General features: G+C 42.8%; 6 protein-coding genes across 6 annotated transcripts; 4 read left to right on the top strand and 2 right to left on the bottom strand.

The window, feature by feature from the left end:
* Positions 1-890: 890 nt before the first annotated feature.
* On the bottom strand, positions 891-1358 carry C922_02354 (hypothetical protein; the record flags this gene model as incomplete). Its single annotated transcript, XM_008817953.1, has 1 exon — positions 891-1358. One exon carries the CDS (start codon positions 1356-1358, stop codon positions 891-893), a length of 468 nt encoding a protein of 155 aa, XP_008816175.1.
* A 691-nt stretch (positions 1359-2049) lies between these two features.
* C922_02353 (hypothetical protein) lies at positions 2050-2472 on the top strand (the record flags this gene model as incomplete). Its single annotated transcript, XM_008817952.1, has 2 exons — positions 2050-2163; positions 2362-2472. The coding sequence occupies 2 exons, from the start codon at positions 2050-2052 to the stop codon at positions 2470-2472; spliced, it is 225 nt and encodes a 74-aa protein (XP_008816174.1).
* A 165-nt stretch (positions 2473-2637) lies between these two features.
* On the bottom strand, positions 2638-8833 carry C922_02352 (condensin-2 complex subunit D3; the record flags this gene model as incomplete). The annotated part of the gene is made up of 5 exons (XM_008817951.1): positions 2638-6521; positions 6782-7327; positions 7505-7649; positions 7842-8024; positions 8423-8833. 5 exons carry the CDS (start codon positions 8831-8833, stop codon positions 2638-2640), a joined length of 5169 nt encoding a protein of 1722 aa, XP_008816173.1.
* Positions 8834-9935: 1102 nt separating this feature from the next.
* C922_02351 (hypothetical protein) lies at positions 9936-11991 on the top strand (the record flags this gene model as incomplete). The annotated part of the gene is made up of 5 exons (XM_008817950.1): positions 9936-10102; positions 10264-10956; positions 11197-11283; positions 11467-11529; positions 11961-11991. 5 exons carry the CDS (start codon positions 9936-9938, stop codon positions 11989-11991), a joined length of 1041 nt encoding a protein of 346 aa, XP_008816172.1.
* A 1358-nt stretch (positions 11992-13349) lies between these two features.
* C922_02350 (hypothetical protein) lies at positions 13350-14201 on the top strand (the record flags this gene model as incomplete). Its single annotated transcript, XM_008817949.1, has 1 exon — positions 13350-14201. One exon carries the CDS (start codon positions 13350-13352, stop codon positions 14199-14201), a length of 852 nt encoding a protein of 283 aa, XP_008816171.1.
* Positions 14202-15223: 1022 nt separating this feature from the next.
* Positions 15224-16000, top strand: C922_02349 (hypothetical protein; the record flags this gene model as incomplete). The annotated part of the gene is made up of 1 exon (XM_008817948.1): positions 15224-16000. One exon carries the CDS (start codon positions 15224-15226, stop codon positions 15998-16000), a length of 777 nt encoding a protein of 258 aa, XP_008816170.1.
* Positions 16001-17953: the final 1953 nt, after the last annotated feature.

Genomic DNA, 17953 nt, shown 5'->3' with positions numbered 1-17953 from the left:
AAAAATGGAACAACGGTTTTACGTGGAGCTGCGCAAAAATGAAGAGGCCTTTGAGCCTGCGAAGAGGGACAGCTGGGACTACGCGGGAAGTTTCACTGTTGACACGCCCTTGCTTGATCTCCCTATGTGTGAAACGCGCTATCGTTCAAGAAAGGGAACGTCGGAATGCAGGTTTAGCATCCCCAGGCGATGGGAAATTCATAAAGGGAGAAAGCACTTACACACATACATAGAGAGACATACCTTCCATTAACCTTACAACGCAATACCTTTAGCCTTGTTGGTTGTAATGGATGATCGTTTCATTCCTGTTATGTGCCCTGCTTTTTACTTATTCCCAATTGGGGGAGAGTCAATCGAATGGGTGGTGTAAACCAGGGCACTGCGCTCTGTCACATTTTTCAATAACCAAGCACTGTGTCCTACTGCACCTTTCATGTTTTGCGGCACGTATTTTTATCCAACATGTATCGTTTTCCATTTGTTGTACGCAAATAGGCACTTTGCATTTTTGCCTCATTTCCAAGTGGTGCAGTGGGGCACTTAAAAATGGTACTCTTTTAGGAATGCCTCCGACAATTCCGCCGTTGTGCTGGGCTCTTTGTAGGGTTTCCTTTTGTGTGTCTTCCTATTTGTAGAATAATTTTTCATTTCAGAGATGTACACCTGTCAAGCTACCTTGCGAAGGATCAATTCGGTTCGGCGGCGGTACCACAGGGGGTGCTCCTTTTAAGGCATAACTGTAGTTTGGTAATTACAGGCCTATTTTTATGTGGCGACGCGGGGTGGACCAGCTGTCTAGTCCACATTTGCCTCGCGCATATTTCGCGATGATCTCTAACGCTTACCTACACGTTACGCTACGTTACCTTTGACTTCGTTTCTTTCGACTACCCCCCAATTTTTTTAAACTTTTCATATATCTCATTTACCATTAAATTCTTATACCCGTTGATAATGACGCTCGAGATTGTCTTCTCCCTCCTCGCTACCTTTGCATTCTCATGGCTACCAAGAGGTACACAGGAGCGAATATTCGCCAAAGAAATGTATGCCTTCTTAAATGTACATTTGTCGATGCAACCCTTTTTTATGACGTTCGTAAGGATGACTCCCTTTAGTTTGTTGTTACTGGGGTACTTCTTTATTTCGCTAATTTCCCCTTTTAAGACATCGAAATTGTTGGTTATAATTTCAACGGGGTTATTTTTACTATGTAAAAAAAGGAAGTATATAAAGCTGTACTTGCCCCTCCTGTGTATGTAATTCTTGGTGTTTTTTTTTCTTCTCGTTCTCCGTAACCTCTCCTTTTCCTTTTTTTCGTGCCCCACAATCAGGTCTGGGATTTTCTCGTTCATAATCTGTTCGCCGCCAGGGGAATCAGCAACGCGCGAGTGCATTCGTGGAAGGGGGTATTTTTATGTTCCAAAAGAAAAAAAAAAAGAAAAAAAAGGTATGTACTTTCCTCCATACAGTGGCATTAGTTTGCATAAATTCGCTCTCACGGGAAGGGTCACAAGCATATGCCACTTTCTGCGAATTGGCCAGAAAGCAGAAAAAAAACGCCCATAAGTTTTAAAACATTTCCAACGAAGGGGGGGGTGGCCCCCAATTGTTTCCACCTCATTTCGAGTCCTACAAAGTAGAATGCCGTTTTGCGTAAACTGTGCCTATAATTTTTTTTTTTTTTTTTTTTAAATATATTTTTTTGGCTAGTTCGTTCTGCGGAAATATAGAGTCCCTCGTTGGCGCATATTATGGTTTAATTTTTTTCCCCACATTTTGGATTCACTTTTGAGATGTTTTAAAAATATTTACAGAGATAGGAAGAGGCTACCCCTTTTGCCGTAAACTCGACGGGCAAAATTTCCGTGTTTCCCCCTGTTGAGCATTGCCCCCCTGGTTGCCCATTCCACCTGCATTACTTGCCCTACCATACACGAGCTCGAAGGCAAGCGCGAACCTAGACGCAAACGCAAATAAAAAGGGAAAAGGGAACGCCGCCCTTGGAGGTACGTCAGAAAAGCAACTTAAACGATAGTAAAAAGAATGGTGCAGAACTTAAAGGTCAAGGTGAAGAAGAATAAAATAACGGAACGGAAAAACAAGTCGAAGAAGGCCAAAAAGAATAAGGAAAAAATTGACGTCAAAAGTTTGAGGAAGGTTAGTACGCACATATATTTATGCGTGCGCGTTGTGGCCAAGGCGTGCCCCGTGTAAAAATGCACCATCAGGGGTTCATACATTTGTACGTGCATACATGCGTTCATACATGCGTTCATACATGCGTTCATACATACGTCCATACATGCGTCCATACATGCGCTCATACATACGTACGTGCTTCCTCCCCCTTCGCAGAAAAGCAAGCTGGTCAAGATAGACAAAATTGAGGAAATGGCCAAGAAGATGTGCGCCTCCACAAACAACAACCTCCAGTTTTTGAACACAAACGAGGCCAAGAAGAAGTAACCCCGGCGCTGGGGGGGAGGCGGAAGACGCATGTGCAGGCTGGGGTCCTAAGTTGGGGGCAACAAGGAAAAGCTTCACTGCGAGCCGTCTTTGTGGCGATTCAGCAGGGGCTCGTCCGCCACCTCCCCCGTATAATGCCCCTCATGCCGTGCGCATGAATGGTGATTAAGTTAAATTATTAGCGGCCCTCCTGGTGGCGCCCCTCCTGTTCCCGCCTCTCCTATTCGCGCTTCTTCCATTCGCGCCTCTCCTATGCACTCCTACGTCGCCCCCCCGAACGTCGTGAATCCCGTGGAGCACATTGTGGACCTCGTCGTAATCGCTTTCGCTGTCGCTGTGCCGGTAGTCCTCTGTCGACCTTTTGTCCATCTCGAGGTGGTGTTCCCATTCGCGGCTCTCCTCGATGGCCTCGTTCTGAGACAGCTCCAGAAAGTTCACGTTGATGTTAACGACCTTGTTGTTCTTCCGAAAGGGGTCATCCTGATCCGTGTGCAGTTGGATTAAGTCAACGTAGGTGAAATTTTGTAAGTCATTGGCGAGCTCATTTCTGACGTGCACCTCTGGGATTAGATCCTCTAGAGAATCTCGATAATCCAGACAGAGGTAAATAATCAAATTGTTTATATGTTTGTAGAAAAAAGATTTCGCCTTAAGCATAATTGCCCTGAGGGATAGCAAAATCGGGAGGGTATTTTTTTTTAAAATATTTTTCATCAAATCGTTAAGAACTTTAACACTATTCTCCACATTTTTCAATTTGAGATTTTTGTTTTTTTCCTCCAATTTGGTAAAATCTTTTTTTATTTTAATTTTCATTAATTTGGATGACAAGATATTTAGGACATCCTGTAGCACCGCCCCTTCATTATCTTCATCATTCAAGGGGATCACATTTCGCTTGTTCCCGTTTTTTTTCTCATTGATGTCTTCTTCGCAGAAGTAAAAGTTATCATAATTATAAACATACTGTATTAGATAATCATTAATCAGTTTCTGTTGGAGGGAAAACTTCTCACTATTGTTTAGATTTTCCAGCAGAAAGTGATATATGGTGTAGCGGTCTTTTTTCTCTTTTATCTCGTAACTGTTCCCGATATTGGCCAAATGTTTGCTCATCTTAAAATGGTAAAAATTGTTCAGAACAAAAATGAACTCAATGATGTAGTTAATTAGGTTCGCCTTGTTGTATATGAGAAGGATGTGTTTAAAAACGGACAGGGACTGCTTCTGTATCGTTTCGTTCTTATCCGCCAGGAGGTACAGAAATGCGAAGAAGAAGTGGTTGCTAAATTTTATGTAATCTTCGGATATCAATTTGGATATCATATAAAAGGACAAATAACGAATAAAACTATTTTCGTGCTTGAAGAACCGCAGCAGGAGGTACACAAACTTGTTGCATGAGCTTCCGAAATTTATGATCATGTAGTAAGTCAGGATGATTAGATTGTTCAGGATGTTCATAGAAGTGTTTCCATTTTTTAAATCCCTTTCGATGCTCAGAAATAAATCATTTCTCAGGTTTACCCCCTTGTCGATTAATAAAACGCTTTGAGTTAGGTAAATGCAATTCCTTACCATGATACTGTTGTTGTCATTTGCCCCATTGGTTACTACCTGGTCGTAGATTTTTTTTAGCTTCTGACTAGCTGTGGTCAGAAAGGGCATCATCTCCTCCTTCTTAAAGTGCTTCATCAGAAATATGAAGGTGATTAAAATGTTGCAGAAGACTATGTCCTGCGGAACAGATTCTACAATTTCGAAGAAGAAGCAGATCTTATATTTCAGCTTGTCAATAAATTCGCTCACGTTGTCTTTTTTCTTCTTAATCAGGATATTCAAAATGATATAAATTAGACACAGAGGACAATTGAATTGAAAAATGGCATACTCCAAATTTTTCATAAAATCTTCATTCAGCTCTTCTATCGTGTCTAGTAAGTTATAAACGATGGTAAAAAGCTTCAGCATGATGTTTTTTAGGACGCCTTTGCTGCAGGTGTTCATCTCGTCCAGTAACTCTTCCCTCGTGAGGATGTCGTCGGTGGGCTCTTCGGTTGGACGGTCCCCGTGCCTCTTTGCCTTGGTCATTTCGTTGCCATCACCGCGATCGACGCGATTAACGCCATCACCGCCAACAGCGCTATCTATGTGGATGGGCCCCCCCACCGGGGCGCTCAGCAGATACACTCGGTAGCATCTTCTCAGGAGGAAGAGAACATTCCCGATATCCACGCTGTGCCGATACTCCTTAGACAATTCTATGACAAAATCGAGCAGGAAAATGTTCCACATCTTTATGGAAAAGTAGCGCAGGTTGTACATAAAGGAGTTCAGTACGCTGATGAACTCTTCGAGGCTGTTATTCTTCTTCCGCTTGAGGCAAAAAATCATCAGGTTGAAATTCTGCAGGTCGTATTTGATCATCGTCCTCAAAAGGGTTAAGAAGTAGTTGGTCACGTCTTCCCCGAAGTAGGTCTTCCATGTGTCTATAAGAAGTAGCACCCCGTTGTTATTTTTATCGCACTCGTCTCGGTTATCCTTCTTTTCACTTTTGTTTTTTTCCTTCGTAAATTCAGAGTCTCCCTCGTGGGGTGTTATTATCCCCCTGGTAGAGGTGGACCCCTTCTCTGCAGCAGCACCCTGATAGACTGTTTCTCCAACATCCCCATAGGCCGTTTCCCCGATTGCCCCATAAACCGCTTCTTCATCCCGCCCAGCATGGCTGTGCCTACTTGATGAGACGGACCATGGTTGACGAGTCGCCCTAAAATATGTGAGTTTATTTTTGGCCAAAACTTCTTTTATTGTCTTCTCGTTTGCCTTCAAAATGGGGCACTGAAAAGCAGATTTTATGAATGTATTTAAGAAAAGTGAAATGGCTTCATCCTTCACCGTCTCCTCTATATCCGTTATGGCTGCCAAGATGATAGACAGCCACATTTTGGCTACATACACGTCTTCACTTGCATTAATAAACAGATTATTCACAGTCAGGAGAATTTGTCTTCTCACAGATGGCATGGCGTCCAGGGACAAACAGTACATATAGTTGGAAATAAAAATTAAAAATAATTTATAGCTTAGTTTTTTCCCTATAAGGGTTTCGAAAATGGCCTCTATATATTGCACCGTCAATTTGCGGATGTTACTTTTGTGGCTAAAAATATTTCCCGAAATGATTTTGTACATGTTAATTTTCTCCTTCGTTTTGTTAAATATGAATTTATACACAAGTGAATTATTGTTATGATATTTTCTGTTCGTTAAGATTCCCAGAATGGATAGTGCCTTTGCCCTGACAACCATGTTAGGGTCTTCTAACCTCTCTAGAAATAATTTAAACAATTTCAAGAAAATGGATTCATTTTTGTTCGTTTTTTTTTTCTTCATCAAGGCTAGGAATAGATCTAGAATGATGCTCCTTATTTGATACTTTTCGCAGTTGATATATTTTATGAGAATATTTAGGTATCTCACCATAACTGACTCGTAGGTGATGGAGTAGCTTTTTTGATCCACTACAAGGGTGGACTTTCTCTTGTTTTGTATCCTATTTTTCGCTGCCCAGGTGTTCGTCTTTTTCTTAGTCCTTCTGTGGGTCTCGTGGGGGGCATCTTCCCCATTTGGCTCTGTGGGGTGGTCCAGAGTGGCCGGATCGACGGTATCCAATGCGCCATCCGGTGCGTCAGCGTCAGCTTCTGGATCAGTCTCGACGCCACCCACTTCCTCCCCCTCCGACTCGGAGCACACAGACGAGCTGCAATCATCCTCCAGCGTGAACGATGCACTGGAGTCGATCCTCTTCCTGCTAATTTTCCGAACCCTTAAATAGTTCTTGTCCAAAAATCGGGAATCTCTCTTCTTGTTCTCGTCGTCCTTAACGAACAGCATGTACTCATCGCATATGATTCGCATGACGTTGTATTTGCTTTCTATTTTCCTGCACAATTTGACTAACGATTTGATTAAGTCCAGGAAAAGGTTCCTTTCGCTCCGGTCATGGTTGTTAATGATGAATATTTCGATGAAAGAGAACACAGGGTTGCCTGATATGGGAAAGGAAAAGAGTTACTCATTGGAAAAGAAAAGATAAGGGTGTAAAACTTGGGAAAAGACAATTTGGGAAGAAACACTTTGGGGACCGTTCGCAAGATCCGCCACGGTTATAGCCGCCGGGGGAGGAGCCGCCCATTTGCGGCATCGGCGCAGCGTCTCCACCGACAAAGAGCCGCTATCAACGCCGCTATGAAACGCCCCTATCCAACGCATCTATCAACGCCGCTGTGCAGCGCTTTTTTCCCCTTACACGCGTTGGCCACCACCTGGTCCTCGAAGCACAGTTGGCTCTCCACAGGTGAAGTGCCTTCCCTGGCAGACAAGTAATCCCGCTTGAGCTTCTCATTAAAGAGAACTTGAGGAACAATGACCCGAATGCAACTATTTACAACGTTGGTGAAAAACAAAATAATTAAGTTATTCATATTGTTAATCTGATCCACAGAGTATATACTCTCTTCATTCCTTGTCTCCTTCAAGAGTAACAATATCTTCGCAAAAATTAGGTTCACTATTTTGACAAAGATGTTAACCTCCGGCCCGATGTCATAGAGCTCCACGTTGATGTTATAAGTCAACCTCAAGTCATAACATCTTCTCACTATTTTTATCAGATAGTTAATACACAATATATGGATAGAATTAATTAGTGGCTTCCTTACCAATTGGAGAAAAAATTTGATTAACTCGAAGATACAATTTTTGTCGTTTATGTTCACCAAGTTGCTTACATCTAGGTATTCTATGCTTTCGTTCAGAGCCATGAATACATTTTTTAGGACAGTCCCTTCGTTTTCTTCGGAAATGGAAAATGAGGTATAGAGGAAATGAGGACACCACTGCTTCGGTGCATATATACGATCAGTGCATGCAATATATAACCGCAGTTTGCGCAGCATAAGCGGCATGCATACAGTGCTCACGGGAGATGACCCAGCCATTCCTCCCTCTTTCGAATCCTAAATAGCCGTACCATTTTTCCCATCCTCACTGTCCACCTTCTCCAGTTTCGCCACTTCCTTGTCGTTGAAGTAGAAGGAGCAAGTTAGAAACCGCTTCAGAATTCCTTTCAGTGTAAACAGGCGGAAATGTAACCTTCTTTTGTCACGCTGCATCCACTGGAAGGGGGTAAGGGGGCACGCAGAAATGTGGGGAAGCAATGCGGAGAAATAGTGCGGAGAAACGGTGCTGAGACACTAATTATCCTTGTTCGTCTCCCCCAGTGGTGACATCACGACCCCCTTCGTATGAGAACGACAACGCGGCGTCTATTCGCATGTGTCTGCCTATTTCCACCCTGTCTACCATACCTGCAACAAATTCAGGTGAACCAGGGAGGCATAACTGGAGTACTGGTCATTTTTGTAAATCAGATACGTCAGGAGGAGGTTCAGGCTAAACCAGTAAGACATGCTCATATTCTCGGGATCTTCATTGTCGGTTTGTTTTTTTCCTCTATCTTTGGCGAGCCATTCGATTATTCTTTTTCTCAGCTTTGGTCCGAATGGAAAAAAGAAAAAAAAAAAAAAAGGAACAAAATAGAACCAGGTGGCGTAACTCCAAGTAAGGGAGCCGGCAGGAGTTAAAGGGCCCCTTTTTTTTTTTTTTTTTTTTTTTTTTTCCCTCTTCTGCTAGGGTGCCACTAAATTGGCCTTCTGGGTACAACTTGATAGTTATAACGTTTAATTTCGATACGTGAGGAACACTGCGTATGTAAAATATGATGCCTACCCAAATGGGGGTGACGTGTAACTGTGGATATTTCTCTTAATCCAAACTAGTACACAAGTTGCCTTAAAATGTGCAAAAGTCATTTTCATAGTTGCGTAGATATAGATCCATGTTTGTGCATCTGTTTTTTTTTTTTTTTTTTTTTCCTGTTCCTTTTAACCGTTTCGTGGTAAATCGGGAAAAAGGATAACTCGCTTAGTCCCTTGAGCACATCGATATTGGACGAATTGACTATTGCGTCCAACTCGGGAAGGAGGAAGTCCATTTTGTTCTTTTCGTAGTAAATAAACGAATTATAGTGATCCATTAGCACACTTGACACGTTGAGCGAAGTAATGCTTGCCTTTATCTTTGTGTACATAGTCTCCACATTGTTTACTTTTTCAAATTTTCGTTTGTTCTCGTTAACCATTTTTATCAGTACATTGTTGTGAATGTTGAGACAGCTGTGGATCTTATTGTTTGTGGGTTTCGCTTCTACTTTACTTTTTTTTTTCTTTTTTTCGTTTCCTCCGTGATCATCTTTGCCGACGCCGTCGTCCTTGATTTTTCTCTTGCCGCCCTTTTCCATTTTGTCGCGTGTGAGTATGTTTGCCTAATGGTCTATATATTTGTATGTGTCCTTACACGGTAAAGCAAATATAACTGTTTTCGTCGTGCCCCAAACTTCCGGGGGGGAACAATCGGCACAAAGGAAGCCGCCTAGCGGGAGGCTAAAATGGACAATCTATATATATATATTTTTTCTTTTCATCTGGTCATAATTTTTTTCATGACGTCAACATTGGGAAAACTCCCTCTCCATGTTATGCAATAGTGAAGTTTTAATTTTTCCTCTTTAATTCCTGCTAATTATTTGCAATAATAGGACACGAAAATTGACAATGTGGGTTTCTCTTTTCTCACAAGTTTTTTCTTCCAATGGCGTGAGAAGATGTGGAGAAAGTGGTCCCCTCCTTTTGCACACAGTTTGGATATTGGCTACTGGCTATGGGCTATCCTTTTTTTTTTTTGGCCTGATTAGCAGCTCATTTTCGAGTTTCTTAACGCGCGTTTCCGTTTCGCCATTTGTTTGCTAATTTAAGTGCGCAGGGGTCTGCGTACCCTATTTAAGTATTGATGTTGGCCCGTTATTTTATTTTATCTTATTGTCTTCGCCTTGTGCTGTCTCTTCTCGCGCGATTTTTTCCCACTGCGCACTTTTCGTGCCCTACTTATCTCGCCCCTGTTTGAACTATCCCTTTTGCCGGCTTTTTCAATCCCAACAAACTACACAAACCTTCTCTCCGCAGGGAAAGCGCAAACCGCCCTTAACTGGCTCTAACCGTGAGTCGAGATGTTCCCTGCGTTCCTCCCACGCACAGTATGTCGATAATTCCTACCGCGAAGTGCTGTTTTTCGCTTATTCCGCAAAGTTACTTCGCCATTTCGGAACTCCACTGATTCTCCGGCATGTTCCTTTGATTGGCCCACCCGCAAGCTGTAATGAGTGTAATCACTCTGGGAAGGACCAAAAAAAATAAAATAAAATAAGATAAAATAAAAAGAACACACACAGGGAGGGTGGAACCTACCAGAAACTTGCAGCGCCCATTTTGTTGTTACCTGCAATGCGCAGTTCGCAAGGGGCACGATGAAATTTGAGGAGGCCTAGTGAGTAAATTTCCCCCAGGATGATATTCAAAAGGTTCTTTCACAAGTACCCCGGGGGGAGCAAAATCAAATGCTATATCGAGAAAAAGAGAAAGAAAAGGATAGGTGTCAGTCTGTTTCACCAGCCTCCGTACTCTAGGAACTCCAAGGGGCTCATCGACTGGAGATACAGTACGCCCAAGTCTGGGTAACCACAAGAGGGTGGACACTTTGGGAGAGTTTACCCTTAGTGAGGCACAAAGCGGGAGTGAATACAATCATGCACCAGAATGTTTTAGCACGTACAACCTTCTGCACACACAAACAGCCACTCATGTGTTACCTCCTTTTTTTTCCCCCTCCATCCAGGCACGAATACATGTACATATACGGAGAGAATACCATCGAAATAACGAACCTACCAACTAACCGAACGAACGAGTACCTCCAGGAAAGGCTCCGAAAAAGCTTAAACAAGTATGGCCGTTTGAAAATATTAAGATGCCTAAGTCACAGAAACGACCCATACATTAACAACAACATTTGCTACGCTACCTTTTACAATAAAAAGGACATGCAGAAATGCATGCGAAGTGTGAATATACGATTGCCCCTATCTCTACAAAGAAAAATTCTAAAATTGAGAAGCCTTTATAATAACAAATCGAACGATTACAACTATTTTTTTAAACAGGACCATTACAATTACAGTGTCATTAATATTGCCCTGAATTTATTTAAATACTTACAAAATTACAAGTGCATTTTAAACGTGAAGGATATTTTCAAGCACGTCTTTGAGTACAGTTTTTACCCGCATAAGATTATAGCGTCGGGCATTTCTGTGTACAAAGTTTTTGGCAGCTGGACGCTTTTTCTGGACTTCTTTGATGGGTTATTTCTGACCATAAACGATGGGACGGGTGTCGTTTTTGTTTCCGCGAAAATTCTAGATGACCAACATTTGTGCGTTTACCTGAATAATCGGCTTATCGAACTGAAGAAAAGGACTAGCGCGTCGAATTCGTTATACTGGCGACAGGATGCCCTGCAGCTGCCAGGGTAGGGACTGCCCATGCACTACACGGGGATTATCCGTTGATTGCACGTCCATTACGCATGTGTGTACACGTGGATTATGCATGTGTGTACATGTGGATTATGCATGTGTCTACATGTGAAGTGGTGCATGTACACGTCAAATTTTGCATGCACACGCAGGGGGGCGTCCCCCGCTCAGACGCGACATGTAAGGTATAACGCCCTACATTAGCCCCCTCCCATTCGCCTCCTCCCCATCAGCGAAATCGAGAGCAGAATAAATAACGACCACCCGAAAAAGCTCAAGGAGGAAATACAGCTCCTTTCCAAGACGAAGGACTTCTACAAGTAAAAATTGAGCGCAACAGAAAATGTAAACTGCGCTCTGATGTGCGTCACGTGCGGTTCCTGCACCGGCCCCCCGTCTCCATACCTACACATTGTGATGGACATACGAATGTGCAAAGCACATCGTTTGTCTTTGCTCAAATTTAATCCCCGCGTGGGAATCTCTGCCCCCGACCAATGCAGAATTCATGATGAAAGGCACCTATTCAAATTGAAGCTCAACAAGGAAAGGAAGGAGAAAAAGAGGTAAGCGAGAAGGCGAGTGAGGAGAGCGGAATAACGCCTTCACTCCTACCCTTGTGTACCCGAACTACGCGAAATGTACTCATCGCGTCACGTTAAATTACCCCCCGGTGTTTTTATAAATACAAAAAGGGGAGACAGTTAATACACAGCTAGTACACAGTTAGGATAATTCCACCTTTTGAAAACCGTGGCACTTCTGATTTTTCGCCACAAATGGAGCTGTATGGGGGAGGGGGGGATAGCGATGTGTCTAACATTTACCCTTTTTTCCCTGCTCACTAAAAAAAAATAAATAAATGAACAATCCTTTTTATACCCCATGTTTAAGTGTACATACAGGGGTACCTCCCACGTGCGAACACGTGCCTGTGAAACTGCCCCAGCGGTGTGTTACTATGACTGCCTCATTCGCTCCCTCCCCCCTTTTACAGGTTACTCAAAAATAGTAAGAGCGAAAAATGAAGGAAAAGAAAATACAGACGCACACATAATATATGTTTTTTTATTTATGCCTAATCGAGGGGGGCCAAGGAGAGGCGCGATTCTTTACCACGCTGCAGCGTATAAATAAGAAAGAAGGGGATAGAAAAAAAAAAACAAAAGTAATAAAATTTTCCCATATTGATCATCTTCTTCCGACGTGTTGCTAAGCCCCATTTTGCTACTGAGTAACACTTCCGTTTCATTGGAACAGTTGGGTGCCTGACGTATGTGTGTCCCACGTAGAAGTCGGCACGCACAGTCGTGCGCTCCTGGTGGCTCGAAATGATCGAACCCTTTTTGTTTGAGTTTGTTCCCCTTTCCTGTTTTTATACCTTCCTTGTCGGAACGGCTAACCAGGACGCCAATTTACAGCACTAGGGGATAGCTAATTTGTTATGAGGGTTACACGAAGAGGGGGGTGGGGTTTTACCTCAACCCTCTTTTAGTTTCCCTTTTTCAGCTTCCCGTTTTAGCCATATTTGTGTATGTATAAATAATGATTATCTAGAAGTTGCTGCTATATTATTATAACCTAGCGGGATGGCGACGCGATTAGCTCACTAAAACTAGGTTGACGTGCCTCACGCATTGTGCGCAGAGGCACATGCTACATGCAGGTATCCACGAGGGAATATTATTTTCCCTTTTCTTTCCCATTGAAATTCTGACAGAACTTTTTCTTTTTTTTTTTTAAATAATGAAATTTTCCTTTCTAAATTCCTCATGTGATGGTAGAAGTGTGCACATATATTAACCTATAGAAAAGTGTGAACCATTTAGCAGCCTTTTTTCGAGCGAAAAGGTGTTTTTTTTTTCTTTTTTTTGTAAAAATAATACTGTGGTGTATGCACAAGGGCGAAGGAGGTAAAAGAAAAAAGAGGAGGATTTTTTTCCAGGTACTATTTGTATAGACTAGGAAACTAATTCAGCCTTGCCATTTTTATCGGTCCTAGGTAGAATAAAAATTCCCCTTTGCTTTTTAGATTAGGCCAACTCGGCTTAGAAAACATATGAAATAGAAAGGGGAGGATTATCCCAAAAAAAAAGGAAAAGAAAAAAAATACCTTATTTTCTAAAATAGGATTCGATATTTCGTGGCTTAGGCAGGACTAGCGCCAGGCCGATTAGGCCGTTTTCCCCCAAAGTAGGCCTCCGCCCAAAGTGAGCCTCTCGAACTGTGCCGCAGCAAAAGTTATCCTTTAAAAATAGTAAATAAATGAGCTCCCAGGTAGCAGCCAGGGCAGAAGTACCCAATATAGCAGTACACCAGCGAAGTACTCCCACGTAGCACCCCCGCTATCATTTCCCCATTTTATCAAACCGGCAAGGGAGCCAAGATGAAGAGGGCGCTGCTGGTTCTACCGTTATGCATTAAACTTCTAGCTTGCCTATTCTTCCTACCTTGTTGTGAAAATGTGGAGGCAAAAAATCTGAAGGTAGATCTGGATGGAAAGGTATACACCATTCTGTACGAACCAAAGAAGGTGAAATTCTCAGACCTTGATCCTTATAAAATTATGTTTCACTCAAACCATGTAAAGCATTCGGGCAATTCAATAAACCGCTATTTAATGAAAATGACATCAGGAGATTCGAATAAAATGGATTATCTAGTGAGGCATGTTGACATCAGTTACGATAAACCACTAAAATATGAAGACAGTTACAAAATAATAGGAGGGATAACTTCCTATGGGAATACTTCTTTAAGGATAACTCTATTTGGGACAAGCTCGAGCAGTAGAAATGAAGGTAGCACCAACTTTGGGGTTAAAAATATTTTGCCAAATGGGGCGTCTGCGCATTTGGACGAGGCGACTAATGCTGAGAAGGGCCATGAAGAGGCCTCCACCTCAGGGGCACAGAACGAAGGGGACTTTAAAACTGAACACAGCGAGGTGGCCACAAAAAGGGATTCAAACAAGGACGCCACCACAAGTCACCACCATGTAGAAAAGCTTCTTAAAGAATACAAAGAAGATAATGCCGATGCAGTTATCAAGCTATGTAGGAATAAAATGAACGAAATCGCATCACAGAAAAACTGTATAAATTACTTTACTGCTCATTATACTCTAGTTCATGTAAATAAAGAAGGAACTAAAGAACCTATTCCGGAAAAATACAAAAATGAGTTTCCGCCAATCAAAGTTGAAATATTGAAGGAGTTAGTCAGTGTTTTTTGTTAGGCAAAAAAAAAAAAAAAAGGCCAAATATAAATCATCACCACCTTTTGTCATCGATGGGTGCGACCACTTTGTGGAAGATCCCTCGCCCCCCCTTGCATGGGGACATGGGAAAAGGTACTCACATGCCCCGTTTTGTCTATTTGGTGCATCCTGGATAGGGCATTGCGATGCGCCTCGTAATTTTGGGCGGCCCAATTTGTCTGCATAACGGTGCAGTTTGCACCAGTTTTCTACATTTTTATAATCTTTTTTTTTTTACTTCCTCTCCCACGATTCTCTAACCACTCAGCCTACTTATTTCCTGCTCATTCCTTTTTTTCCGCGACACCATTCTCCCTTTTAAAATTCCCTCCGTTTTCGCATACCCAAAAAAAACAGCAAGTTTTAATTAAATCGCTTCAAGCGGCAATGACGTGCACACAGGTGGGGGCACCCCCCGGCCACCCTTTTGGGGTTTCCTCTGTAATGCAAGCATGATGGAATGGAGTAAATGGGTAGACAAATAAACAGGCAAATGAATAGACAAATGAATGGATGGATGGGCAATTAGGCCCTAACCAGATGGATAAGGAAATACCTATAGGGGGAAACTGAACGGAATAGAACCTCCGCGCGCGCGGTGGACACGTCAGTGTGCATTTTCGGGCAGAATGCACCGTTTTTTGCTAACTGGATTTGGTGTGCCGCTGGGGCGGTGCGAATGAATGTTCGTATAATACACACTAGCACAGGCAGATGCAGGTGCATGTTTCCCCTGTCGATAATTGCCCCTGGCCACATTTTCCAACCGCTGGAAATTTTTCCGAAAGTGCACAAGGAAGCCCCTTCCCCAGATTGAGCACCCCTTACCCCCATACAGATAGCGTTAACCACTTTTCAGTATCAGCCATTGTGTCTTCGTAACGCGCCCAACTCAACTTTGCCAACGCGGTTAGCTCAACTGGGCCTGCTTAACTTCGTCCGCGCTGTCCCTCTCCACGCTGCCTCTCTCCGCTCTTCCCCCATCCGCGCCAACCGTCAAGATGATATCCCCGCGCACGCTCCTCCTCGCGCTGCTCTTCCTGTACCTTCACAGCTGGGCCACGGAAGCAATCACCCTGAAGCTTCTGATAGATGGAAACACATACACTATGCTATACGAATCGAAGAAGGTGAAATTTTCAGATCTAGACATCCTCAACATCATGTTCCATTCGAACCAAGTGAAACACTGCGGCAACTCGGTTATTTGTTATCTTCTCAAATTAACATCCACAGATATTGAAAAAATGAATTACGTGGTTCGCCACATCGACATTTCATATAACCGCCCGCTGAAGTACGAAAATGTTTATAAAATCATCGGGGGCGTGACTAGCTATGGCGTCACCTCCATGAAGATCACTTTGTTTGGGGTGGGATCGGCCATGAAAGCGGAGGAGGAAAGGGAAGGAGCAGGTGGTGAGAGGAGCAGCGACGGAAGCGATGAGGAAGATAAGCATACGCCGATGCTAAAGATGAATTTATTACACGATAATGAGAAGAAAAAAACACACAGAAATAAGCAGAAAACTATCGACAAGTTTCTAAGCCAATTGGGGGATGAAAACGAAAACATCACTGAAGCGATTAACTTGCAAAACCCGTTGCTGCAAGAAATTGCTTCCAAAAAAAATTGCATAAATTACTTCTCCGCTGTTTATACTTTGGTGAAAGTAGACGATAAGGGGGAAAAAAGCGTCATCGATGAGGCCTTTAAAAATGAGCACATCCCGATGGATGTCGATCAGCTGAAGGAAGCTGTTAAAGTATTCTGTTAGATCGCCCGCAGGGGCACACTTCTTGTATGCCTAATTGATTGCCTCTCCCTGTGACAAAGTTGCGCATTAACAATAAACACGTCCCTCTTTCATTTGTCACACATTGTGGGAGTTCCTTTTTTTTATTTTTTTTTCCTCCCTCCGCTTACTCCCCTAGCAGCTTTAACCTTGCATGTTGTACTCTTTATAAGTTGTATATGTTTTACTTAGCTAGAGATAACTACCGTCTATTCATTGACCCATTTGCTGTGCATATTTGATATTTTCTCTTTCTTTTCCCCTTTTGCATACCATAAGTAGGGGGTGTTTAAGAAGCTTTAAAAATGCACAAGGAAAAAAAAAAAAAAAAAAAAAAAAAACGATTAGCCATTTTGGCAGTAAAATGAGAAGAGCTCAACCAACCTGTGTACATCATGGCGACTACCTTTTTCAGCAAACTTTTGTTTCTTCTACACCGCGATGTTATCTTTATTTTATTGCTTTTCTTCTTTTTAGTTTTTAAAATTTTGTTTCCATTTTAACCACGTCACGTTTGATGATTAACATTTTTTTGAAAGACTACCATCTTGAAAGAGTAACCTTTTCGTTTTTCTCCCGCGGCTATGAGGAGATACACGCGCAGAAATTGGCGCAAGATCGGACGTGCACACGAATGGCTGTGCTGTATGCACGCTTTGCAATCATTACCTCCGCTTGAATTTCGGCCCCTTCGTAGGAAAAATTATCTGAACAACCTCGCCGGTGAAAGAAAAAAAAGAAAGAAAAAAACTGTCTTGACTTCTTCATCAAAAGGTGCAATTCCATTAGTGTTTGGCCACATCCTTTCCGCCGTGCGTCCAACCGTTGGCAACCGCGTATCACCCGGAGCATTAAGGGCAACGAAATGGAAGGAGAAGGCACATACTACCGACGTGTTGCCTATGCAACCACGTACGCCCAAGTGATTAGGCAAAGGTATCTTAAAGAGTTCTCCTTGTGTTGCGAAACGTTTTTCCATTCTGTGTGTAATATGTATATGCAATGCACGGCATACTAACCATGCGTCACATTCGCGACATTCGCCTACCTATGCGCACATTTATGAGGAGGAAAAAAATATCAAGTGCACGCGCTCCGGCAGCTAAGCCCAAGGGTGACGTAAAGGGATGGCATAAAAACATCTTCGCGTAGCAAATCGAATGAGATCATTGGAAGTTTTAAGCACACCACAAGGATTGTGATTATATGCCGATAAACGTTCGCATATGGCAACATTTGATAGCTTACGCGGGTTCGTGGCCATTTTGGAACTCTCACGTTGATTGCCATAGTTTTACAAAAAAAATGGAAAGGCATCGAAGTGAAGCAGTGTAAATGTTTTCCCAAAAAAAAAAAATGCGCGAGGGGTGGTTTATACATACAAACACTTGCGCACAGGTAAATACGTTACTTACATATGCATATGTTTGTCCCTACTCAAGGGAGCGAAAGGTAAGAATTTACATGCAAGCCAAGCAAAGGATAAGAATTTACCTGCAAGCCAGCGAAAGGTAAGGATTTACCCACAAGTCCTTTTTGCCCCGCCCCCTTCTAAGCAAAAGAAGCATTTTCACAAAATGCGATGAACTTTTCAACCTTCCCAAAGAGGAGGTACAAATTGACACATATATTTCAACCGAGTACACCGCGTTGGGGCTTTACAAAGCGCGCGAGGTGCGGAGAAGTCGCAGAAAGGGAGTAACTGGAACGGCGAGAGGAAGGCCGATACGACACAGCAGCGTGAATAGTGTAAAAGGAGAACTACGCGAAGGAAACAGATAAGAACCGATCCAAACTGACCAAAGTGACCAAACTGACCAGACCGATCAAACTACAAACCCGATAGCTGGCGAACCTGCTGTGCGAATGATTAACGCGCCACACACACGACGGAGGGGTTGCGCAACAGGTCACACCGCTTAACCGGCGCCGCGC

Source organism: Plasmodium inui (assembly GCF_000524495.1).
Source record: "Plasmodium inui San Antonio 1 unplaced genomic scaffold supercont1.8, whole genome shotgun sequence".
Lineage (NCBI taxonomy): Eukaryota > Apicomplexa > Aconoidasida > Haemosporida > Plasmodiidae > Plasmodium > Plasmodium inui.
Note: the sequence above shows the minus strand (reverse complement) of the source record. Positions and strands in the feature narration are given on the sequence as shown.